This window comes from Gopherus evgoodei, chromosome 9, assembly GCF_007399415.2.
Source record: "Gopherus evgoodei ecotype Sinaloan lineage chromosome 9, rGopEvg1_v1.p, whole genome shotgun sequence".
NCBI classification, from domain to species: domain Eukaryota; kingdom Metazoa; phylum Chordata; order Testudines; family Testudinidae; genus Gopherus; species Gopherus evgoodei.
Window position 1 is genome coordinate 58,097,404 of NC_044330.1, and position 26,164 is coordinate 58,123,567.

At 46.7% G+C, this 26,164-nt stretch overlaps 1 protein-coding gene across 11 annotated transcripts in view; it reads left to right on the forward strand.

Moving 5' to 3' along the window:
* The window catches only part of KIF1A (kinesin family member 1A), a 181,620-nt gene that overhangs the window by 37,533 nt on the left and 117,923 nt on the right, over positions 1-26,164 (forward strand). For all 11 annotated transcript variants that reach the window (XM_030575581.1, XM_030575583.1, XM_030575589.1 and 8 more), the window contains exon 3: positions 26,017-26,093. In XM_030575581.1, coding sequence (XP_030431441.1) covers positions 26,017-26,093 — 77 coding nt within the window. The remainder of the gene's footprint in view (positions 1-26,016; positions 26,094-26,164) is intronic.

Genomic DNA, 26,164 nt, shown 5'->3' on the forward strand with positions numbered 1-26,164 from the left:
CTAAGTCAGCTCGGCATCTTGGGGCCCCTTGTTGTTGCAGGGAAAAGGTGCCTTGTCCCTCTCCATTGCCCATTCCCAACTTTTCTGGGAACCAAACTCCTTTTGCCAAATATGTGTGTCCAAATCCCACAACAGAGTTTTCAGATATTTTCCTTTTTCTTTCATGCATGTTCTCCATCCTTCTTCCAAGAGTCTGTCCTACAAAGACCGTTTCCTCTTTCTCCAGTGGAGCAGGAGCCCAGGTGTGTACAGTGCCACCCTTTCCCCAAATACTGTCAAACGGAAGACTTCTCCTCTGGGTGTGAATGGGCAGCTGTGCCTGGAGAATACTCCTTGCTGCAGTAATCAAATAAGATTTGCTGGAGGGCAGCATCCTCTCTCAAAACCCCAAGGGGCCAGCTGCCTGCAGCCGGTATTAAAATTCCTGCAGATGAAAAGCAATAATGCCTTGGGGCGGGGAAGATTTCCATTTGGAGGACTGATCACAGCCTGGCATTACAATTCACTAAATGTCCTGGGAAATGTTTATCTTGTGTGTAATTGGTTAAGTACTACTGAGTGCAGCAAGATGGAGAGAGAGGTGGGATGAGAGGAAAGGCGAGAGACATTCTCTGTAATCAGTCTTCACCAAATTTCCAGCTTGCAGCTCTGCCCACTTGGCTTCCACTTCAGCAGCTTGGCTGCCCAACATCACTTCTTTGTTTGTCTTGAATTCTCCTCCCTCGCTCTGCTGCATCCCTCCCTCTGTGCTTCTGCTGACTCCGTCCTTTCCATTGTTTCTGGGAGGTGCTCTGTCCCTACCGCTCAATGGCCCCCATCAACTTTCTGAGCAGCTCTGAATCGCACTTACCCTGTGTTCCCACTTTGAAGAACAGAACAGCAGCTGATTTCTCCCTTCCTAGCTTCCCCCATGTGTAACACGTGATACACAAGCTTTGAGAGGAAAAGATAACTGCTTGCTTTCCAAAAGTACATTAACATTTTCTCTCCAGATGTGGGTCTCATTGAGAGCGAGTGCACTGCTGAATTGAAAGCCGGGGAATCCACCACGTTGTTCCCTTCTTCGAGAGAGATGTCCCTGTGGGTGCTCCAGTGCAGGTGGGTGCTCCACTCCAGGTGTTGGTGCACCCCTAAGCCTTTAATCGGAGATTTCTGCAGCAGTGCTCGTACTGGCCACGCATGCACAGAGCCTGCCCCCTCGCTCTGAGTATACCTCTTACTGAGCATGTGCGGCTGGTTCCCTCAGTTCCTTCTCGACTGTCCCCGGCTTGAGATGGAGCTCAGCAGACCATTAAAGAATTTCTTTCCTCATCTTAAAATAAGTTTCTAGTTAGCTAGTTTCTTGTTAGTTAGTTGTTAGTTAGTGTTACTTACCTTTTTTTTTTACCGTTTTAAAAAAAAAACTTCTCTCAGTCGCAGCCGCTTCCGACATGCCTGGCTCCACAGACTTTAAGTGCTGCTCGTCCTGTAAGGAACCTATTCCTCTTTCGGATGGATACTCGCAATGCATAAAATCCTTGGGTGAGACCCATATCCCCCCAAAATGTGCCAACTGTACTAAACTAAGCTCCAGAGCGAGAAAAGACAGGGAGCTTAAACTGAAACTCATACTACTTCAAAAATCCTTAGGGTCAGCTTCAGCGCGGATTCTGCCTCCGCTCACCGCCACAGCCCCTCTGCTTCAAAAAGGCAGAAGAAAACGGCAAAAAGAAGGCACCTTCTGTCAAACTCAAAGGAAACCCTCAGACACAAACCTTCTCCAGTCAGATCTGCTATTTCTTTACCTGTGCTCCCCCACTTGAGTACTTTCGACGAGCCGGGCTCCTCCGGCACCGCACCAAACCTGCCTTGGCTGCGGCGGCAGCGCAAAGCTCTGGTGCCGAGGCTTCAGGCTTCCAGTTGCCTGCCTCGCTCATGGCATCCATCGGCACTGCAATGAACGCGGTGCCGACATACCAGGACCTCCCTGAGGCACAGCAGCCTGCTATTAATAGTGCAGCACCAGTTCCTGCACCGGCATTCACAGCACTGTCTGGCACTGAGCCAAGACTCAGAACACCGGTGCAGACCCGGGTTCCCTCACAGCAGTTCTGTCATCTTCAGCCTTCACCTTCAGCTGCCTCAGCGCTGCAGTTTACCCAGTCAAGCGATCTCTTAGTGTCACCTATGCTGCTGTCACCCTTGCTTAAGGACTGCTTCTTCCCTATGAATGATTCAGGGTCCGAACAGCCTTCCTCCAGTGAGGAGGAACCTGGAACACAGGGTGGTTTTTCAGTGTATACAGACTCCCATCCTCAGACCCCTGTCACCTGTGGGCACAGGAAAATTACCTCAGCCTATCCTCGAGATCCTGTCTCCTGGTGTGTGAACCCCTGGATGGCACCACCTATGTCCTTCCCACCACCATGGCAGTACTGGGCCGCATGGGCATCTTTTCCTCGGCAGCACACCCACTACTCCACTTTCGACGAGGTGCGGCACTTGCTTAGCACCACCAGACGAACATCCAAATGATATGAGACACTTGGCAGCGCCCTCCCACTTGCAGGATCAATCAACTCCTGCTCCTGACCCAGTAGCAACTGAAGTAATGCCTGAAGAAGGTTTACTTCCCTCCCCTCAAACATCTTCAGACGATTTTTCGAAATTCCAGGACCTTTTTAAAAGAGTTGCCAGCGAGCTTAGAATCAATTTAGAGGAAGTCCCTGACCAACAACATGAGTTAACAGACATCCTACAACTCTCTTCTTTGTCCAGAGTGGCATTACCAATCAACGCAGCCCTTCTGGAACCCACTAAGTCCATCTGGCAGGCTCCAGCCACAAGCCAGGCTACCCGCAAACAAGCGGACCGTAAATACTTCATTCCCTCTAAGGGCTCCAAATTCCTTTTCTCACATCCTGCGCCAAACTCCTTGGTAGTGGACGCAGCCAATCAAAGGAACAAACAACAATATTTCCACTCTGCCCCAGCCAACAAGGAAAGCAAACACTTGGACCTCCTTGGTCGCATAGTGTATGCCTCTTCAACCTTACAGTTTTGAATTGCCAATTATACTGCAGTTCTTGCAAAGTATGACCACAGAAACGATAACAAGTTCATGGACTTTACTGAAGACATTCCAGATCAAAAGAAACAGCAATTCACAGCTTTAGTTTCCGAGAGCCAAATCATATCATGCACGGCTCTTCAAGCAGCTCTGGATGCAGCCAATACCGCAGCAAGATCCACCGCTACTGCAGTGGTCGTGCGCCGAGGTTCATGGCTCTCCTCTTCCTCTTTTCCTCGTGAAGTTTAAAGTACCATAGAGGATCTTCCTTTCAATGGTGATAAACTCTTTGCTTCCACCACAAATGATGTGCTTCACTCAATGAAGGATTCAAGGGCAACCCTCTGGTCTTTAGGAATCCAAACCCCTATGACCAGAAGGCGACAGTACAGATATCAATCTTACCACCGTCCACGCTACCCCGCATATATGCAACATTTCAGTAGATCTCAAGAACAACAACAGCAACACCAATGCCAGAGATCCAGATATCAGCGTTGTTGCTCCAATTCTTCCAGAGCGCCTCAACTTCCTCCAGCTAATAAGCAGATTTGAACCTTTGGTCGAGGGTCTTGAAAACATCGTTTCGACTTCAGCGTATGCACTGCCTATAACTATCTTTGGACACCGCCTATGGCCATTTTTTCACCAATGGCAGGACATTACCACCGACAAGTGGGTTCTAGAGGTCGTCACAACTGGGTATTCTATCCCCTTCCTCTCCTTACCTCCCTCCCACCCACCCTCCCCGTCCCTCTTCAGGGACCCCTCTCACGAGCTACCCCTCCGGCAAGAAGTGCAACATCTCCTTCAACTGGGGGCTATAGAACTCGTGCCCGAATGCCACAAGGGGAAAGGGTTCTACTCCCATTATTTCTTAACAGAAAAGAAAACTGGAGGATGGTGACCGATCCTCGACCTCAGGCGGCTCAAAAAATTTATCAAAAAGCAGAAGTTCAAGATGGTTACTCTCACCACCATAATTTCAGTGCTGGAGAAGGGTGATTGGTTTTCAGCCCTCGACCTACAAGATGCCTATTTTCACGTCACTATCCATCTGGCCCACAGACGTTTCCTTCGTTTTATCCTCGGCTCAATGCACTTCCAATACAGAATTCTACCCTTAGGCCTTTCCACTGCCCCCCGAGTTTTCTCCAAGCTTCTAGCGGTAGTCACTGCCTACATTAGGAAGAAAGGGGTCATAATATTCCCTTACCTCGACTATTGCCTTCTTAAGGCCTCCACATTCGATGAAGCTCTCCGCTTCACACCACTCACCATTGATTGCTTCCTATCTCTGGGCCTGCAAATAAACAGAAACAAATCCACATTACATCCTACCCAACACCTGGAGTTTATAGGAGTGGATCTCAACTCCAGAATGGGGCTAGCATCTCTCCCACCTGACCGATTCAATACCATAAAACTGCTGGCTATAAAACTTTGCAACAGCCCCCAGGTCACCTCCCAAGACTGCCTCCAACTATTAGGGCACATGGCCTCATGCACCTTCGTGGTCCAAAATCCACGTCTCTACATGAGGTTCTTCCAAGCTTGGCTGACAATGGTTTACAAACCAAACGTGCACTCACTAAACAAACCTCTGGCCATACCCTTCCGAGTCAAAGACTCTCTCCTATGCTGGACAGTCTCCTCCAACCTCTGCTCTGGAGTCCCCTCCTCCAGACCTCCCCAACTCTGATAATGGCTACCGACGCATCTCTCACAGGCTGGGGTGCCCGCATCTCTCACCAAACAGTCCATGGGCTATGGTCTCCCTCAAAGACTTCGAGCCATACGAAATTCCTGCCGCCACTTCCTGCCACTAATCAAGAATCAGCGTGTTCGCATAATGACAGACAACATTGCCTGCATGTTCTATGTAAACAGGCAAGGAGGGGCTCGCTCCCACTCCGTCTGCTCAGAGGCCATAAAACTCTGGAATGGTGCCTTGCGAACCACATCCGCATATCAGCTGCCTATCTCCCTGGGGTGATGAATACCACTGTGGACGAGTTAAGCAGATGTTTTCCCTGGGAGCATGAATGGGAGATAGATGAGGGAATCATTTACAACATATTTCGCACTTGAGGTCACCCAACCATAGACCTTTTTGCAACTGAGAAAAACACGAAATGCTCCAATTTTTGCTCCAGAGTGGGACTGGGCAAACACTCCCTCGGAGATGCATTCATGATCCCATGGGACCGGGACTTACTCTATGCATTTCCCCCAATACCACTTCTCAACAGGGTCCTCATAAAGATACGAACGGAACTTGCCAGGGTGATCTTGATTGCACCTTCATGGCCGAGACAACCGTGGTTCCCTTTCCTCACCAGAATGTCAATTCGACCACCGATTTCGCTGCCTCTCATCCCGAACCTTTTATGGCAGCAACACGGCCGGCTTCTTCACCCCAATCTCTCCATGCTTCATCTCAAAGCCTGGTACCTGCATGGTTCTCCCAAAATGAATTAGCTTGCTCCGACCAAGTTCAAAGAGTGCTCCTACACAGCAGAACGTAATCTACCCATACCACCTATCTCTGAAAGTGGAAGCGATTCACAGAATGGTGTCCAACTAAACAACTTTCTCCTACATCCGCACTCCTCCCCCGCATACTCGACTACCTATTGGATATTAAGCAAGCCGGCCTTTCTTTGAGCTTCATCAGAGTCCACTTAGCTGCTATCACAACCTTTCATGATGCAATCGACAGTACCTCGTCTTTGCTCATCCCATCACCAAGCATTTCCTTAAGGGACTCCAAACCCTGTACCCAGACATTAAGCCACCTACCCCTCCGTAGGATCTTCATTTAGTATTGTCCTGTCTAACTCAACAACCTTTTGAGTCCTTAGCCACCTGCTCCCCATTACACCTCTCAATGAAAACAGCTTTTTTGGTGGCGATTACCTCCGCCAGACGGGCAGGAGAAATAGCTGCCCTCATGGCAGATCCACCGTATACGCTCTTTTTCAAGGACAAGGTTCCCCTGAGGCTACACCCCAAATTCCTTCCAAAAGTTCATGCCTCATTCCACATTAATGAGCCAATACGTCTATCAACGTTCTTCCCAAAACCACATACAAACTCTTTTGAAGCCACAATGCACACGCTGGATGTGCGCAGGGCCTTGTCCTTCTATTTGGACAGAACCAAACCCTTCAGAAACTCTTCTAGACTTTTTGTCTCCATCGTGGCGTGCTCCAAAGGCATGCCTATCTCTACCCAGAGACTTTCAAACTGGATCTCCGATTGCATACGACTCTGCTATCGGATAAAAAATGTTATACCTTCAGCATCCATCAGAACCCATTCCACTAGATCTGTATCTACCTCTGTAGCCTTTTTATATAAAGTGCCATTGACTGACATTTGTAAAGCAGCCACTTGGTCCTCCAAACACGCACTTGTTAAACACTATGCCCTTACTCAGGGCTCTCTTTCTGACACACGATTAGGCAGAGCAGTATTATCTACTGCATTCCTACCAGATCCGAAGTCCCTACCTCCTTGAGATATACTGCTTCTAAGTCATCTGGAGTAGAGCAACCACAGGGACATCTCTCTCTCGAAGAGGAGGTTACTCACCTTGTGCAGTAACTGACATTCGTCGAGGTGAGTGTCCCTGTGGGTACTCTACTACCCACCCTCCTCCCCTCTACTTCGGAGTTGGAGTAGCCTCTGTTGTAGAGAAGGAACTGAGGGAACCGGCCGCGCATGCTCACTAAGAGGTATACTCAGAGTGGGGGGGCAGGTTCTGTGCATACGTGGCCAGTACAAGTACTGCTTCAGAATCTCCGATCAAAAGCGCAGGGGCGCACTGACACCTGGAATGGAGCACACACCTGGAGTGGAGCACCCACAGGGACACTCATCTCAAAGAATGTCAGTTACTGAACAAGGTGAGTAACCTCCTCTTCGCATCTTCCCTCAGGGTTATTTGCCCTATACGGGCAGAGAGTGCTCTCAAACTGCCTGTCACCGTGCCTCGGTGTGTTACAGCTGAGGAGGCCAAATTTAGGACAAATTGCTGAGAAATAGGGTAGACTCACCCCAAACTGGTGGTTATTCTGTTATTAGATTATACTGAGCCGGTAACAAAATGAACTTCTGTCTCATCACATTGGTTAATAGGTAGTCGAAGATGCAGTCTCCTTAGGCATCCCAGCCCTTGGCTCATCACTCAGACACTGGAGTCTGTGATGAGTGGTTACAGAAAACCAACTTAATCAAATATAGGGCCCTTCTAATCCCAACGGATCAACCACATAGCCGGGTCAATATATAACTCAGATCCTACCCAATAATCACACTGATGCCAGTCCTTTAGTAACTAAAAACTAAAGTTGTGATAACAAAAGAAAAGAAGAGTTAATAATGGTTAATAGATCATATACATACAAATAATTGCAAAGTCCCTAGATCAGGTGCAAAGTCCCTAGATCAGGTTTGTAGCAGTGATGGTGTAGACTGCTGTCTTGTGAAGTCTTTCTGGTAGCTTCCAAAAGATAGGAAGATCTAGTCCATAATCCAAAATGCTCCTTTTAGTTGTAAATCCACAATCCAGAAAATCAGGACAGGAAAGAGGCAAAATGGAGATCTCTCAGGGGTCTTTTATATATACTCTGCCATGTGCCTGGAAATTTACTATCTCAAACAAAGCCCACAGCCCAGATACCTGGAAAATTACTGGCCCAAGTTCAGGGTCACATGAGCACATCACATGTCTTTACATGCTTTGATATCTTGCAAAGGTAGCCATTGCCCATATTCTTTCTGAAGTATCTGCAGGAAAGGCTTACTGTGGATAAGTTTCTTCTATGGCCCATAGTTACAGTGAAGTGTTCTTAATGGTCCATCAGCACATAGCTGTCTGGCTCTAATGTAAATTCTGTTCGGTGGGTGTTACCCTGGAATGAAATACATATATAAGGTGCCAGAGCAGAGCCAGTATTTATAACTTCAGATACAAAGATTATACATTCATCTAAATAGGATAATCCTATTTGACAGGTTGTAATTTTTCCACTGACACCTTACATGACATACTTTATACAAGATTTGTTGTAATATCAATGATGTAAACGGTCATATTCAGTCATGAAGCATCACACTGCTGTTTCCACTAATCTTTAATCCAGTCAGAGCGAGACTACCATCCCAGGCCACCAAAGAAGCCAGACTGAGCCATGGTTTCCCCCTTGCTAACATGTTTTCCCAGATCACTTCCAGCCATGAGCGGCGGGTATAATAGGCCTAGGAAGGCTTTGTCTTCCCTAGCTGCAGCCACTGCTGTGGGACACTGGGCTGGGCCTAGCCCACAGCTTCACGGGTGGGAGGTGGTGGCTTGGGGTTCCGGCCGTGGGGGGCAGAACCTCATGCAGAAGGGTCAGGGCTGCGGACTAGCCTCCCTGAAGGGGGGTTCCCCCCACCACCCATGCTCTCAGCTTTTATCTGCTGCCTGCCTGTACTGCAGGTGTCCCCAGCACAACCCTTCCTTCGCTCCAAGGGGAAAATGTTTGTGACAAGCTTTAGTTTGGTTTTAATTGTTTTTTGTCAAAATGCAAATTTTTGAAATATCAGATTATTTTCTTTTTCTCCCTTTTCTGCCCCTTCATTACTTTACCAAGCTCCATCTTTCAACTACTGAGTTTGCTTGCCCCCACCCGGGAAGCAGTGCCAGAACCTCAGCACTCTGATGGTTAGGAGCTGCCTTCTGATTTCCAGCCTATGTTTATTCATGGTCCATTGTGCTCATTGGAACCATTGTTCGACTGCTGGCATCCTCTGAGGCACCTTCTGTGCTGCATTGTGGCTACTCATTCACCCCATGGCCACCTTTGGGTTTGCTGAGTGCTACATCATGACCTCTGGTTTTTATACGTGTGACATTTGTCCTGACCGCTCCCCAGGTCTGTGCATTTTCCCTGCCTTTGCCGCAGACCCTCTGTGTTCACTACATTTGTGCATAACTCCCACTGACTTCAGCGGGGCCAGGATTTCACTCTAGATCTTTATTTGTTGGTTGCTTGAAGCATGGGGAGGCTTTGCTATGCCAGGCACTCCCTTCTTCTTAGTCACTGATGTTAGCTGGGCTTTAGCCATTTTACATGTTCTCATTATGTCAATTGTTCATCAGAGTCAAGCATAGCACTCTGATTTATCAGCTTCCTGCAGACTATGGATGCATTAGTCCCAAATAATGGTGTCCTAAATCATTTCATCCCTGTTGGCAAATGCATGGCAGTTCGCACTCTGTCACAAACTGCCCTGTCCGTTCATTTGTGATCATTCAAAGGCCAGAAAATGCAAAAGTGAAAGTTACCATGGCAACCGGAACATATCCATTTCAGAAGGCACCCAGCTACTGTCATGCTGAAGGTATAGAAGAACTTGGATAAACTAAACAGGGTCGATGGGACCTATGGGATGTTTTGCATTGCTAAGCACAGTGAGTTAAATTGAACTTTAGTATACAGAAGGCCCAGTTCTGCCTTCAGATATGCATGTGCAGTACCTGTCACTGGTATCTGAGGGCAGAATTAGGCCCTACATTGAATGTGCAATGTGGGCAAGTTTCGATGGTTACGAAGACTGAACAATTTGCATTTCCTGGCCAGAAATCAGTTGAGCTGTGCAGATTTACAGCAGCTGAAAATCAAGCTCCTTGATGTGGGAGAGCTTAAACCTGTAACCTTAACATTGCATTGACTCCAGCTTTGATGTGTGACATATATATCCCTTGAGAAGGCCTGGTGAAGTCACCCAGACTGCAGTGACTTTACCAGGCCTGAAATACCCAGACTGAATGTTAAACCTTCCAAATGAACACACAGGTGTTGTGGGTTTATATCTTGGATTTCACCAAGGATACACATTTTAGCTGTTCCTTAGACTAGCTCCACTTATTACTCCTGGGGGAATTCTATGCCACTGTGTGTGTGGACACACAATTCATGTCCACTGCAGATTTTTTTGCTTCCCTGCAGAAAAATGACTTTTGGACAGAAAAGCAAAGAGAAACTGCAAGAGTGGTCATACACCCCTCCCCAGCAGCACAGACACGTTGTTTGGGTGCCCAAAGCAGCCGACAGAGAAGTAAATCACTGGGAGGGTGAGGCTGTGGATGCACAGGCTGGTGACTGCTACCCTGTGCTGAGTTCACCTGCTAGTCTCAGCTGGGCTGGGTTTGGAGGAGGAGGATGGGACGACTTCTTCCCCTGCAAAGGTGGCTGGGGCTGGGTCAGACCCACCCTCAGAAACCTCCCCCAGTTGCAGGAGGCTCTACACCCCCCACTTCCTGCCCCCATTGAGCCTCAACTGCAGGGGGAGAGGTCACTGGGCAGGGAACTGCTCCCCTGTCCACCCAACCCCTGTGCATCTGGACCTCCCCCACACCCAGATCCCTCCACCAAGCCTCAGCCCCTGAATCTGGAGCACCCTCGCCCCCCCTCCTGCTAAGCCCCCCTGCACTTGGACTCATCCCTCGGCCAAGTCCCACCTCCTCTGCTTTCAGACCCCCACTGAGCCCCTCCTTCCTGCATCTGGGTCCCCAGTCCTGCACCTAGATGACACCCTGATGAGCACCCTCCCCTGCACCTGGAGCACCCCAATGAGCCGCAACCAGCTCCACCTGGACCTCCACCCCGCTGAGCCCCACTCCTTCAGCATCTGGACCCTCCCCCTGAGCCCCTCGCACCCAGCGCCCCCAAACCCCAGCCTCTAGAACCTGCTGAGCCCCAACCACCTTCATATGGACTCCCCTGCATAGTCCCATTCCTTCTGCACCTGGAACCCCCCCAACAAGCCCCTGTGCATCCAGATCTCCCCCACACGTGGACCCCCCCCCCCACCAAGCTGCCTGCGCACAGATTGCCTCAGAAAGAACCCTCTCACCCCACAACCTGGATCCCCCCCACATTAACCACTCCCCCACACACACTTGGATCCTGCAAGGCTGAGCCTGCTTGCAACACACCTGGATTGGAGGCCAGGACTGGGCGTGCGTTCAAGACTGTCCTTCCTGTTGGCTATGTTGGTGCATCTGATGGAGGGGCAGGGCCCTGGGGTGTTTCTGGGGCAGGCCTGGCCCTTGGGCTGTCAGGGTCAGATGCCGCCTTACTGCCGAGTCTGTGTTCTGGGGTGGGGGAGAAGGGAGGGCTGCAGGGTGATCTCATAGACTCATAGACTTTAGGGTCAGAAGGGACCAATATGATCATCTAGTCTGACCTCCTGCACAAAGCAGGCCACAGAATCCTACCCATCCACTTCTATAACAAACCCCTAACCTATGTCTGAGTTATTGGAGTCTTCAAATTGTGGTTTGAAGACCTCAAGCTGCAGAGAATCCACCAGCAAGTGACCCATACCCCACGCTGCAGAGGAAGGTGAAAAACCTCCAGGGCCTCTGCCAATCTGCCCCGGAGGAAAATTCCTTCCCGACCCCAAATATGGTGATCAGCTAAACCCTGAGCATGTGGGCAAGACTCACCAGCCAGCACTCAGGAAAGAATTCTCTGCAGTAACTCAGATCCCATCCCATCTAACATCCCATCACAGACCACTGGGCATACTTACCTGCTGATAATCAAAGATCAATTGCCAAAATTAAGCTCTCCCATCATACCATCCCTTCCATAAACTTATCAAGCTTAGTTTTAAAGCCAGATATGTCTTTTGCCCCCACTACTCCCTTTGGAAGGCTGTTCCAGAACTTCACTCCTCTAATGGTTAGAAGAAACCTTCGTCTAATTTCAAGTCTAAACTTCCTAGTGTCCAGTTTATACCCATTTGTTCTTGTGTCTACATTGGTACTAAGCTTAAATAATTCCTCTCCCTCCCTAATATTAATCCCTCTGATATATTTATAAAGAGCAATCATATCCCCCCTCAACCTTCTTTTGGTTAGGCTAAACAAGCCAAGCTCTTTGAGTCTCCTTTCATAAGACAGGTTTTCCATTCCTCGGTTCATCCTAGTAGCCCGTCTCCCACCTCTGTGCAGCCAGTGGCCTGTGCTCTCCATTGCTGTGCTGCAGCCTCCACATTTATTTATTGGGAAATAAAATACAGTAGAACCTCAGAGTTATAAACTGGCCAGTCAACCGCATACCTCATTTGGAACTGGAATTACGCAATCAGGCAGCAGAAACCAAAAAAAAGAAAAAAATGCAAATACAGTACTGTGTTAAACGTAAACTACTAAAAATAAAGGGAAAGCAGCATTTTTCTTCTGCATAGTAAAGTTTCAAGGCTGTATTAAGTCAATGTTCAGTTGTAAAGTTTTGAAAGAACAACCATAGCGTTTTTGTTCAATTACGAACAACCTCCAAACTCTGAGGTTTTACTCTATGCAAAATTCTAAAGTACCGTGCACAGAATTTTTATTTTTTTGGCACAGAATTCCCTCAGGAGTAAATTCATGAGTGGCTTGTGGCTTGATTGATATATGATGTGTAGTTGTTATGGAGATATTACTTCTGACCCCTTTTTGCCGCGAGAGCAGCTGCTTGTTTATTAATTAACACCAAATCCTTCCACAGTGTATGAGAGGCTGACAGAGTAATGCTGCCTATCAACACGCCCCGACCTGCACACACTGGTGTATGAAAAAGCCTGCAACGTCCATGTCCTCGCCCCCAACCTCTTGTTCTCTTTGCCATTTGGGGGGAAAATGGACATTAAATAAATTCAGAGCTTGTTTTTTAATTACTACGCTAAAATATTCCTGCCAGCTAGTGAATTTCGACCCTTATTCAGCAGAGTCTTAAAGCACACTTGGAGCAAACGCCATCCGTTTCAGCAAAGCCCTTAAGTAGGTATTTAATTTCAAGTCCCACTGGGACTACCCAACTGCTTAACGTTAAGCACATGGCTAAGTGCTGTTCTGAGTGAGGCTCCTAGTGCAGACCAGTGGCAATGGGAAGGTAAGGAGAAGGGCAGATTCCAGTGCAGGCTTGCTCAGGTGCCACCTGCATCTTGTGTGCTGGGCTCCCAGTATCCCGTCTGTCTGCATCACAGCTCAGAGGCACAGGGAGCCTCTGACCTCCATCTGGATTTGACTGGCCGGCTTGAGGACTCACTTGGAGGCCTTGGGGAGGAAGGGCAGGGTGGCAGCGTATTTCAGGTCACTTGGGAGGCAGTCTTTGAGGTGAATGTCAGCCTGCTGTCAGTTTCACTGGCTATTCTGCAGGGGGTTACAGAAGCCAGGACAAACGACCAGTTTTTGCAAAGCCACCAGAGATACTGGGACATTGCAGCTTTCAGGGACATACTGTCACCCTAAACTTGGGGGACCCTCAGCCCAAGACCATCCCGAAATAATATTTAGAAGTGGTTTTGAGCATCTGAAAAATTCCCCTCCCCTAAAAACCCAAGGAAGCAGGTTTCACCGACATTGTACTGCCTCTTTTCATGGCAAGGCAGGGAAGCAGAGGGGCCAGAAATACTGCATTCTGACTTCCTTTCTGCAGAGCCCCTGTGGGGATTGATCTCTGAAGAAGGACTGGAAGGGGTGCCACCAAAGGGAAGGAGGTTCTGTTCCCCCTCTGGTCTCTATTGCTTGCTCACTGGTCTGGCTGGAAAAGAGCCCGGCAGGAGTTTGTGCTGGGCATCATCTGCATGCAGCACAGAATTGTTGGTAATTAGCAGCTGCATGCATCAAATCTGCTATCTCCTGCTGCTTAAATCAGTGAAAGCTGGCGGCTCTTACGGCAGCACAGCTGAGACTCTTGGATGACATTTCTGGGGACATCGTAAATTGGAGGGTTATTTGTAACTCTGTGCTCCCCTCTTATGAATCCTGCAGGCTCATCTGTTTCCATAGCTTTGTCTCCATGGATATCCTCTCTCTCTGCCCCTTTTAGACCGTGTATGCCACTGGTGCTAGTTTTCAGAGTAGCAGCCGTGTTAGTCTGTATCCGCAAAAAGAACAGGAGTACTTGTGGCACCATAGAGATTAACAAGTTTATTTCAGCATGAGCTTTCATGAGCTACAGCTCACTTCTTCAGATGCATAGAATGGAATAAACAGACAGGAGATATTATACATACAGAGAACATGAAAAGGTGGAAGTATGCATACTAACAGGAAGAATCTAATCATTTGAGATGAGCTATCATCAGCAGGAGAAAAAAAACTTTTGAAGTGATAATTAAGATGACCCATAGAAGGTGTGAGGAGAACTTAACATAAGGAAATAGATTCAATTTGTGTAATGACCCAACCATTCCCAGTCTCTGTTTAGGCCTGAGTAGCTCACCAAGGCTCATGCTGAAATAAATTTGTTAGTCTCTAAGGTGCCACAAGTACTCCTGTTCTTTTTACTGGTGCTAGTGGATCTGTGACTCTGACTGGTAAAGCTGATGAAGTTGGTAAGCCCAAGGTGAATCCTGGCTCAGGCAGCAAGGAGGTTAAAGGAGTCATATGAAACTCTGGCCTGGGGATTCAGTCTGTTGCTGCTTTAGGGGCAGAATGGCTAGAGAGATGGCAGATTTCAGAGAAGGGTCATTCATAGACATAGGCAATAGGGACTTGATCCAAAGCCATTGGAGTCACTGGGAGCCTTTCTGTTGACTTAACTGGACTTTTTCCTCACCCCACTGGATATTGCAGTTCATAGTACATAGAATATCAGGGTTGGAAGGGACCTCAGAAGGTCATCTGGTCCAACCCCCTGCTCAAAGCAGGACCAGTCCCCAGACAGATTTTTGCCCCAGATCCCTAAATGGCCCCCTCAAGGATTGAACTCACAGCCCTGGGTTTAGCAGGCCAATGCTCAAACCACTGAGCTGCCTCTGCCCCCCATAGGTTTCACCCTTGAAACCTGGGCCAGTCTCCTCTGCTGGAGTCTTCAGAGTGTCCTTGTTGCTTGCAGCATTGGTGGGGGAAGGAGAAAAGGCCAAGCATGGGGCCATTGTGTACTTGAAGAACACAAGTCCAGGCATGTCTGGTGGGCATTGCTGAGTCCCAAGGTGAAGCAATTCCCAGGTGTCTCCTGTGAGTGAGTCATTGAATTGTAATGCCTCTGCTGGACAATGGCTGGTGATGTCTGTTCACCACCCACCTGGGTGTTGGTCACCTCCAGGGTGGATAAAAACCAATGATTTAAAAAAACAAACAAAACAAAAACAGATTTTTTTTTAATTTAAATTAGAATTTTTGATAAAAATGCTTTTTTTGGGGAAAAAACCTATCTAAAGATACATTATAGCTCAAAGATAAATTTTCATGGAATAGGAATTATACATTCTAATTTTATAGTATGAGACAATATATTCATGTAATGTTTAAGAAGTGTTTTGTAACTGAGTTCCAATAGTTCCTGGATTAGGGACCTGATCTTATGCGGTTCCAGGGGCTTCTGTATAGATTATTTAGGTTAATCTTTCTATCTACCCAATGGGATTCAGTGTTTAGTCTAAAACAGTGGTTCTTAACCTTTACTGCAGCCTACCCCCCTTTGGTTCTCAAAAATAGGTTCTCGCACCCCTTATCAAAAATTGTTGAAGTAGATCAGTTCTTTAAACCTAGATATATCATAACTATAGAATGAAAGAGCTAAAATTATATATTTATTTTAATTTCACAGTAAAATTTAACACGGTAATCATAAAAAAATGTAATGTTAATAAATACATAAGTTTGATTGAACAAAGTAGTTGTACTTATGTGCCTGTGCTTAATTTGTGTTTTTGATGATTTACACCTTCTAAAAAAATCTGGGATGTCTTGCACTCCTAGAATGGACAACTTGCACCCCAGGTTAAGAACCACTGATCTAGAAGATATCATCAGAGATGCTTAGTTTTGCAGTTCTCAAACTGTGGATTTGTGTATCCAGAGATAACATGCTTGTTAACAGCAAAAATGTTTTTAAATAAATAAATAATATGTAGAGTTGAGAAATAACAGACCTCAACCCTATTATCACTCTGCAAATTTGTGTACACAGAGACAATCCCTTACTTCTCTCTTAAAGTGCAAAGTTTCAAAAAGTTCAATGAATAGAAGATTGTTTGGGCGGAATAGATCTGGACAAGGAGATAAATGTGAGAAGGGATGGACAGGCAGTAGAAACAAAGTGAAACTGTTTGAGCAGCATATTCCAGAAGTCTTGAGGTCTTTCTGAGTATAGCCTTCATTGATTTGATATCTGCCATACCATTCTCTCACTAGAAGGGAAAACCTATAATGGCGGGAGGCCGTAAAAGAGACCCAGTTTGGGAATATTTTAATGAAGTTCCTCTACCTGTGGGTAAGATAGGCATGCGTGCAAAATGCAAACAGTGCAACAAAGAAATGCAAGGCCTGGTTGCCCGAATGAAACAACATCACAAGAAGCATTCCTTCTCAGGAGGAAGGTGCGTTGAAGATGATGAAAGCAACATGTCTGAACATGCAGGATCTTCAGGTTGGTCAACTTTTTTATTTCATACTTCTTTCTTAAGGACTTCCTATCTTCCTTCTGGATTATTCTTGAATTCTCATGTTTGAGAAAAAAATATAGTTGTTACTCTGTGATACTATCATTTTAGATGCAGTTGTGATAAAAAATAAAGAGCTGAAATAGGCAGATCTTCCTTTTACAATTTCACCTTTAAAGTAATACTGAGTGTCAGTGAATGCAATGAGTAATACTAAATAAGCAGTATGGTAATAATAATTAAATAACTGTATTGACTTATTTTATTTAGGAGAATCCATCCTCAACATACAGGATTCTGTAGATTATCCACCCTCAAGATCACCACCATTTTCTATAGTTTCAGAGCTATCTACCAATGACAGTGTTTCAGTTACTTCATGTATGGCACAAAGCCACAGTATATCACCTGTAGAAAAAAGAAGAAAAATCTCTGTCATCCAGAAACAACCACAGATAAGTTTGTGATAAGAACCAGCAGATTACAAAAAGAGATAATTGATGAAAAACTTGCCCGGTTTGTTTATGCAACAAACTCTCCTTTCCGTATGATTGAGAACCTATGCTTCATTAACATGGTTCAGTCATTAAGACCAGGATACAGTCCATGCAACAAAGCAGATGTCACAGGCAAATTGCTGGATAAAGTGTATGAAAGAGAAATTGAGCAGTGTGCAAAAGGTCTAGAGGGTGAAATTGTTAACCCGAGCGTTGATGGATAGAGCAGTGTCCGCAATGATCCTGTTGTATGTGCTTGTGTGACAACAGAAGAAGGGAATGTCTTTCTTACAGAAACAATTGATACATCAGGAAATGCACGGACAGCAGAATACTTACAAGAAGTAGCAGTAAAAGCTATCACAGACTGGAAAAAAAAATTTAAATTAAAATGTCTAATACGCAGCTTGATCACAAATGTATCCAAGATGAGAAGAAGTTTAGAAGAGAATGAGGAGAGGGTCAAGCTAATAACATACGGTTGCAGTGCTCATTTGATGCACTTCCTAGCCAAAGACTTCAGTATTCCAGAAATAAAGGCTAATGTTGTTGAAATTGCAAAATACTTCCGTAACAACCAGCTGCTCTGGAAAAAGTGGGAGGAACCAAGCTAACTCTCCCACAAGACGTGCAATGGAACTCAGTAGTGGACTGTTTTGAGCACTAAATCAAGAACTGGCCTAACCTGATGACAGTTTGTCAACAAAATTGTGAAAAAATAGATGGCACTGTCACAGCTAAAGTTCTCAACATTTTTCTTAAGAGAAAAATGTTGAAAACATGCGGAGTACCCTGAAGCCTTGAACAAAATGCAGGGAAATAGCTGTTTTATTGCTGACGCTGTTGACATTTGGAAGGAATTGAATGAGATATCTAAAAAAAAGAAAAATATGCAATGACAGAGTTAAATTACAAGCCTTAAAAAATGAATGGGACAAGCACTATCTCCAGCTTGTTTTCTTGCAAATATTCTCAATGCTCGGTATCAGGGTCAAACATTAACTGCTGACAAAGAGGAGTTGGCTATGACATGGACATCCAGCAATCATCCCTCCATAATGCCAACTATAATAAACTTGAGAGCTAAGGGTGAACCATTCAAGAAATAGATGTTTGCTGATGATATTTTAAAGAAAGTCACACCAGCGAACTGATGGAAGTCACTTAAGCACTTGGATTCAGAGACTGTTGAAGTGATAATCTCACTTTTAACAGCAGTAGCTTCTTCTGCTGGTGTAGAAGGAATATTTTCTTCCTTTGGACTAATTCATCTCAAATTGAGAAATCGTTTGGGACTTGAAAAAGCAGGAAAGCTTGTTTTTCTTTTCCAGATTATGAACAAACAGGAAAATGAAGGTGAAGACGACTGAGTTAGCTACAGAAGCTAATATTTTAAGTTTCTCATGTTGAGCTGGCTGGCATAATTGATTTAATTTTTGTGGGTTTTTTAAAATTTCATTTAACTATTTTAGTTAAAAACAATTTAAATAATAACAAACCTGATTTTAAAAAAAACTTGAATGTTTAACTAAATTAAAAAATTCATATGCTTATTTTGTTAAAATATTATGTTTGCTGTTGAAGAAAAAAAATCCAGAACAAATAACGTTGTTTTAGTTAAATAAAACAATTTAAATGTCTGTCTGGTGATGATCCTCTCCCAATACAGCATGGCAGGAAAATCCTCCAAATATTGATTAACTTGTTGAATTGGAGATATTTATGAAGTCATTGGGAGGTGGATTGGAATATCAAGCGGAGTGCCCCACAGGTCTGTCCTGGGGCTGGTTTTGTTCACCATCTTGAACAATGATCTGGATGATGGGATGGATTGCACCCTCAGCAAGTTTGCAGATGGCACTAAGAGGTAGGTATGCTGGAGGGTAGGGATAGGGTCCAGTGTGAACTAAACAAATTGGAGGATTGGTCTAAAGAAATCTGATGAGGTTGAACAAGGACAAGTGCAGAGTCCTGCACTTAGGATAGAAGAATCTCAGGCACTGCTACAGGCTGGGGACTGACAGGCTAAGTGGCAGTTGTGCAGAAAAGGACCTGGGGATTACAGTGGACAAGAAACTGGATATGAGTCAACAGTATGCCCTTGTTGCCAAGAAGGCTAACAGCATGTTGGGCTGCATTAGTAGGAACATTGCCAGCAGATCGAGGGAATTGATTATTTCCCTCTATTGGGCACTGATGAGGCCACATCTGGAGTCCAGTTTTGGGCCCTTCACTACAGAAAGGATGTGGACAAATTGGCGACAGTCCAGCAGAGGGCAACGAAAATGATTAGGGAGCTGGGGCACATGACTTATGAGGAGCGGCTGAGGGAACTGGGCTTATTTAATCTGCAGAAGAGATGAGTGAGGGGGGATTTGATAGCAGCCTTCAACTATCTGAAGGGGTGGGTTCCAAAGAGAATGGAGCTAGGCTTTTCCCAGTGGTGGCAGGTGATAGAACAAGAAGCAATGGTTTCAAATTGCAGTGGGTTAGGTCTAGGTTGGATATTAGGAAAAACTATTTCATTAGGAGGGCTGTGAAGCACTGGAATGGGTTACCTTGGAAAGTGGTGGAACCTCCATCTTTAGAGGTTTTTAGGGTCCATCTTGACAAAGCCCTGGCTGGGATGATTTAGTTGGTGTTGGTCCTGCTTTGAGCAGGAGGTTGGACCAGATGGCCTCCTGAGGTCTCTTCCAACCCTAATCTTCTATGATTCTAACACCTGGATAAGTAATAGTAGGCACTGCCAGCCTGTAGACATCTGGCTTGATTTACAAAGGAGCCTAAGCTAGTTAGGTGTGCAGATCCATGAGAATTGCCACCTAACTCTCTGTGAAAATCTTCTTTGAAAATCCCAGACTAAAGTCTGATCCTGGAAGCACTCAACACGCAGAACCCCTGCTTGGTGTCAGATACACATCCCAGAACAGGGCTTGAAATGACACTTGCCTTGGTTAATGTGTGAAGTCAGTGGGAGTCCTGGGCATTGAGTGCTTCTCCAGATCAGACCAACTGTGTGCTGTGTGATTTCACTCCTACAGACCAGGCCTGAGGCGAGGCACAAGATCCAGAGTGTGCTGCTAGCCGCCTGGATTCCGTGTGCAGGGCACATGGCCATCCAAACTGAAGAGCTTGTATTCTAAATGCAGGGCACTTTGGAATGATCTCCGTGATTATTGGAGCCCAAGGGCGATGGCGAGTGGGTGAAGGACAGATACACTGTTGGCTTTAGCCAGTGGGTTTTCAGTGTGGTGTCACCATTGAGCTGGTTTGCCATGGGCCAGGTTGTTGCTGGAGCTCAAAAAGTGGGTGCCCTGCCTGGTTCAGCCTCTCTTGGTAGCCTCTAGGGGAGAGTGAGAGACAGCGTGGACTAAACTGCCAGCAGGGCATCCCCTCTGGATCAGACACCAACAGCACCACTGCCCAGGGCTCTGGCTGAAGCCGAAGCTGGGCTGACTGAGGGAGGAGCAATTTTAAGACCCCCTGGCATAACCACTAAGTCATTCTGTGACTTGGGTATCCACCTGGATTCCTCTTTGCTTCTGGGTACCCTAACAGCCCCAGCAGCAAAATCCAGCCTACCCTAGCTGCAGCTGGCAGGGAGACTTCTGCTTCCTCCTCCTGCCAGATGCAGAGCTGGCCTTGGTGATCCATGCAGTCACCCCCTCTGAGCCTGATCTGAGCCTGGTGACTGGGGTCCTCTATACCTAGGTGTGCAACCGCCGACCTCAGAATAACTGCAGCTGGTTGAGAACACAGCCGAGTGTGTGCTCAGTGACGCAGGCTTTGCTCCTGGGCTCCACCACACCCTCTCTTGAGAGCCCTCCATGGCCCTGGGCCAAGTGGCTCAAGGGACTACCCCACTCTGTGTAATGATGACTCTCCATGACAGCCTCGCTCTGCCCAGCCAATAGGCCTGCCAGCCTTCAGAGGGAAACCCCATGTGAACACACAGCAGGCCTTGCTCGGGGGCAGGCCAGGAATCTCCATGTGGCTACGAAGCTCACTTCCCAAAGATATCAGGGCGGCCACAGTCCTCACTGACTTTAGAGCTATCTGTAACACGCACTTCTTCAACCAGCATTCCCATCTTTCTACCCCTTTGGGGGCTGGCAGATTTTTGCTTAAAATATTTTTTTTTATATAAATACCCTTGCTGATTGCAGGCAAAACAGAGGAATTACCCCCATATTTTTTGGTGTTTGTTCTATAGGCAGGTCAGGTTTTAATGGCTTCTATCTTTATTAGTTAGGTAATTTGCATGAACACAAACGCTTTCTGGCTTGCTTTTGGATTCAAAGCCATTAGCAGCTCAGAGACTCTGTCTTAAAAGGGACACAATCAACTTTCACCAGAGTTCTGATTACTTTACAACTTTTGCTTTTAAACCACACAGTGATTTTAAAAACTAAAACACAGCCTTTTGCGGCTCCCTTTGGAGCTCTTATAGGGTTTTAATTAAGTGTAATGGTAAGTTTGCATTTTTTTTTTTTATAATATACACCTCATATATACTGGGGAAAATGCACATTCCTTTTTCATTGCTTTGTTTTTACATAGCTGTATATAGATCACATCCCCTTTATGCATTTTGGGCAGTTAAATTCCAATAGAACCCCCTTATGTTCTTTTAGCAAATCTGAGTAATAAATTGTCCATAGTCAAACGATATCCATTAGAGAGCTTTTTTGCCTGGATTATTTACAGACATTCCTTTGGAAAAGGGCCCATTTTCCTTCAGAATAGCTGCAAAGAAACCAAGAATTCTCTTTTTCTCTAACACTTTTATAATATTAACTGCTTCATTCCCTCCAACCTCTGCAGAGTTAACTTTTCACTCTCTTTCCTTAAATCACTTGCTTATCTTCCAAAATGACACCTTAATCAATTTAGATTTTACCATTCCAAGTACTATTTCAGGGATTTAAATTCCCCATATCTGCACTTACTCCTTTTCTTACTCCTGCCACTATGCCCTCAAGGCTTCCAACCTGTTTTCCAGTTTCTTTATTTGTTGCCTGCCTGCTTATCTGGGCCCAAACCTGTTTTTCTCATTGAACTGTCCCTTTCCATGGGCACAGGCTTGTTCCACTACCAATTTAGCAAGGAAGGTGGGCTTCTTAACTAGCCCCCATCCCTCCTAGTCCCTTTCCTCTTCATAATCACCTCATGGGGTGCTGTCCTCAAAGTTGGGAGTGCTGTACATATGACCTTCTCCTTTACCCTCTGGTGCAACAAGGTTCCACTCAAAATTGAGGATCCTCACAAGGGTCACCTGAATCATTCCCTGTGAGGCTCGCCACCTGGCCCAAACGCACGGCCGATTGACATTTTAACTGTTCAGTTTCCTTTTCATGGCAAGCACACTGCCTTTGCGGTGTATGCTGAGCACAAACTGGTACTTGCTTAGCCAGTGCTTCCATGCGGGTGCTGGAAGTCCTGTCTCAAGGCTTGCAATTTGTCCTGGGCATAGGCTTGGGTTGCAGCCTGGTTAGTAATCTGCGCTTTCATTTGCTCAGTTTCCACCAGCTGTCGGGTACACACCTTTTCCCCAATTCCTCTTTCTGTCCCGACAACATTTGATACCACATGGTTGCTGCAGTTCATATTACTCCCAGAGAGGCCCCTAGGTTTTTACCCTTTTGCTTTTTTTACACAGAACCCCAGGGATTGTATCCCACCTTTGTGAGAGCCTTCTCCAGCCGTGAGAGGTCTTCACTCCCCTTTGAAAGAGGCAGCAGGGTTCCGTCCCTCTTTGCTGCCTCTCCCATGACTCAGGCATCAGGTCCACCTGCCTCCCGTGACACCAGCGGGCCGGGTGGCCGGACTACCATGTCTGTGCTCCATAATGCCCGTGCGTCTAGCCTTGAACTCATCGTTGATGCCATTGCCCATGACTGCGTGACTCCTGAAGCCGCAGCTGTACCCTTCTGTTTGATGAACATGTTATCACAATCTGGGGTTTATCAGGGCTTACAATGTTCATGCCCCCTGGGCTGGAGGGAGAGAGGCTAAGCCTCCCTCTATATTACTCGGTCCAGTACCACCAAGAGTCCATACACCAAAAACCCTTCCCAGGCAGAGTGAGACACCCTATATTCTCCTCCAACTCACCATGCTACGGCTTAGGGTATATGCACCGAGGGTTATATGCATGGAGCGAAACTCCTTGAGTCCTCCTCCCATTCCCCGGGACTTCTACAGCTCGGAGATATACCCACCTGCACCCTACCCCCGCCAACTGGGGTGGAGAGAGGAATGCCAAACCTCTCTCCGGTTCTCAGACCTACTAAGGCTGAGAGTGGGCAAACCTTTAATCATAAAATCCTCAACATGTAATACTAACAGTGCCGAACAGAGCAAACATGAAATACCAAGGGCAAAGCAGTTGGTGTGCTCCACAGGGCCCCCCCTCCACAAATCTCCACCAGAACTGTGACAGATTTACGTTACCAATCTGCTTGAGGTGTAAGGTGATCAGGCTGAGGCCTCAGGATCTTTAGGGGAGGAGATGACGGAGCACACCAAGTGCTGATGATGGAGCACACCTCCCTCCCCCTTTGGCCTTTTGCAACCTGTAAAGGAATCTTCCATTTTACACTCACACATCTTTGACCCTCCCCCGAAATGCCTTGCAATGCTTGCAGCCATGTTAGCAACATACAATGCTAATTTGCCTCCCGATGGGACCTCCTGAGGGAGGGAGTCCTAGGCCCGTGACACCCCTATGGTTGCTGGGGCTGGGACGCCCTGCTAGGCCTGCTGGCTGCATCGAAGTGATGTGCCAGAGTGATCATAGCACTGGTGACACACACAATGGGTGAGGCAGGTTACTGGGTTGTAGGAAGCCAGAACCAGGCAGAATGGCTGAGAAGGCAATGAGTCGTCGCCGCTGCATGGTGTGTAGGGAAGGGTGGCTGGCTTACATCGAGGATAGTATGTGATTTACTGTCCCCGGCAGATGGTTGACTCAGCAGAGCTGTCTCTATGGCTGTCCCTGGTAACAGATGCATTCCTTGACCCTGCCTTTGTATCTGTTAATGATATTTAACAGCTTGGGGGTCACAGCGGCTGATGGCAAAGGGTTAAAGGTGGGCTCCTATCCTCTCACTCTAGGCTCTGAGGAGTCCAGATCACACGCGTGTCCTTCAGACTTCTGTGTGCTGCTGAGACCATAGTGCTCTGCCCACCCACTCAGAAGTGACGGGATTGTTTTCTTGCTCCATTGGCTGGCAGGGGCATGGGGCAGGGAGGAGGGAGTGCTCTGCAGCAGCATGCCCAGCACCAGTGGTGCAGCTGATGTTTGCATTGCTCTGCAGCCCCAGCTCCGGCCGGCTCACAAGCAGTGGTTATGGACTCTGGAGGCAGTTCTAGTCAGCCAGGTGGCTGCTGTGATCCACAGGCCTTTGTGCAGTATGAGATGAATGAGGGGTTCTGGGCATATTTGGAGGGCCCCAGGCTACATGGGCTCTTCATGGCATTTCTCAGCTGCGTGTTGGAGATTCACAGCAGGAGGCAGTGTTTGGATTTCCATGCATCTGCAGCCCGGTATATGCCAGCACTTTCCCCGTCCAACTGGCAGGAGTGTGGACAACTTGCACAGGAATTGCATCAGACTGCTTACGGAGGTCTGGCTCTAGCCAGTCCCCACCCGCTCCCATGAACCAGCTTCAGGGAACTATCCCATACCTGCTGGAGCTGCAGATACCACCATTACCTAAGTGAAGCCATTACCGATTAGTAAACCTTGTCCTGAGCAGGACTCCTGGTTGAAATGATGCCCCATTATTTGATTATATATGATTACCCCATTATTTCTGTACTATCAAAATAAATCCCTGCTCCGCCCGCCCCCCCCAGTCCTATTGCACTTGAAACAAACTAGCCAGCCAAGAACACCCAGGCTTTTTCTCCTTGCGACTCAGCAGCCTACCCACGTCCCTGCTGAGTGCTTACCTCGGCAAAGAGGTAAGCCTGTAACATAGTCTAGTCAGATGAAGATTGGACTATTTGCCTGTCTTTCCCCTGCATCTCACTCCTTGCTAGTAGGGACCATCTGTAGGGGGAAAGGTGGTCCAGTTTCCATGCCTGTTCAGTGTCTGGCCTTTCTGCTAAGAGTGCCAAAAAAGGATTTGGTGGCGGTTTTGTCATGTGAACACTGAGAACTGGACTGAGACCATCAACTTGTGGGGGAAGGATAGCTCAGTGGTTTGAGCGTTGGCCTGCTAAACCCAGGGTTGTGAGTTCAATCCTTGAGAGGGCAATTTGGGGTGTTGGAGAAAAACTCAGTTCTCACTTTTTGTTTGGGTGCAGCAGAGTCAGATACTTTATTCTGTTTAGCAGCTACAACAGGGAGAGAGTGCACTAGGACATAGGGTCTCCCCTACCTAGATAGGTCTCTCAACAGGTAAACAATTACAGCAAGCATTTATACTTTTGTTGTAGACAATAATAAGTAACAGCTGCATTTTGTTTATACATAGGTCATCCTGATATCTTGTTTTTCTCACTTAAGAGACACCAGTCTACATATTGTATTATTTACACAAGGTCGAAAAACAACTTCTCACACAGTTCTTTTCCACTGGCCTTACACAATCCTTGCTTTTACAAATCTCGCGTTATTAGGATTACAGCTAGCCTAAATCTGGCTAACAGAAACTGTCATGCATTAAGATCCCCTACAAATCCATGTCAGTTCTTTCTGTACTTCCACAGGGGCAAAAATCTGTCTGGGGATTTGTCCTGTTTTGAGCAGGGGGTTGGACTAGATGACCTCCTGAGGACTCTTCCAACCCTGATATTCTATGATTTTACCTCCTTTAACCACACCCAGCCATCAGATGGCAGCAGCAGCCTTCCAGTGCTGCTTTAAGCCAGTGATCTAGAGGCAAGCAAGTTCCATCTCCATGACCTGCTGTGCTGTTCATTTCCAGTTCTTTATGGCAGGTGTCTCCAGAAAGATTTGATTGCTAATGAGGGTGGCCAAATGCTGACAGCTCATCTACAGTGTGTTTGTATCTATCTGTTTCTTTCTAGCCATCGTTAACCCAAAGCAGCCCAAAGAGACGCCAAAAAGCTTCAGCTTTGACTTTTCCTATTGGTCTCACACTACGGTAAGTGGAAACCTGCTGTTCCAGGTGGATTTTCCTGCCCTGAGGCCCTTTTGCAATGGGGAGCTTGTTAA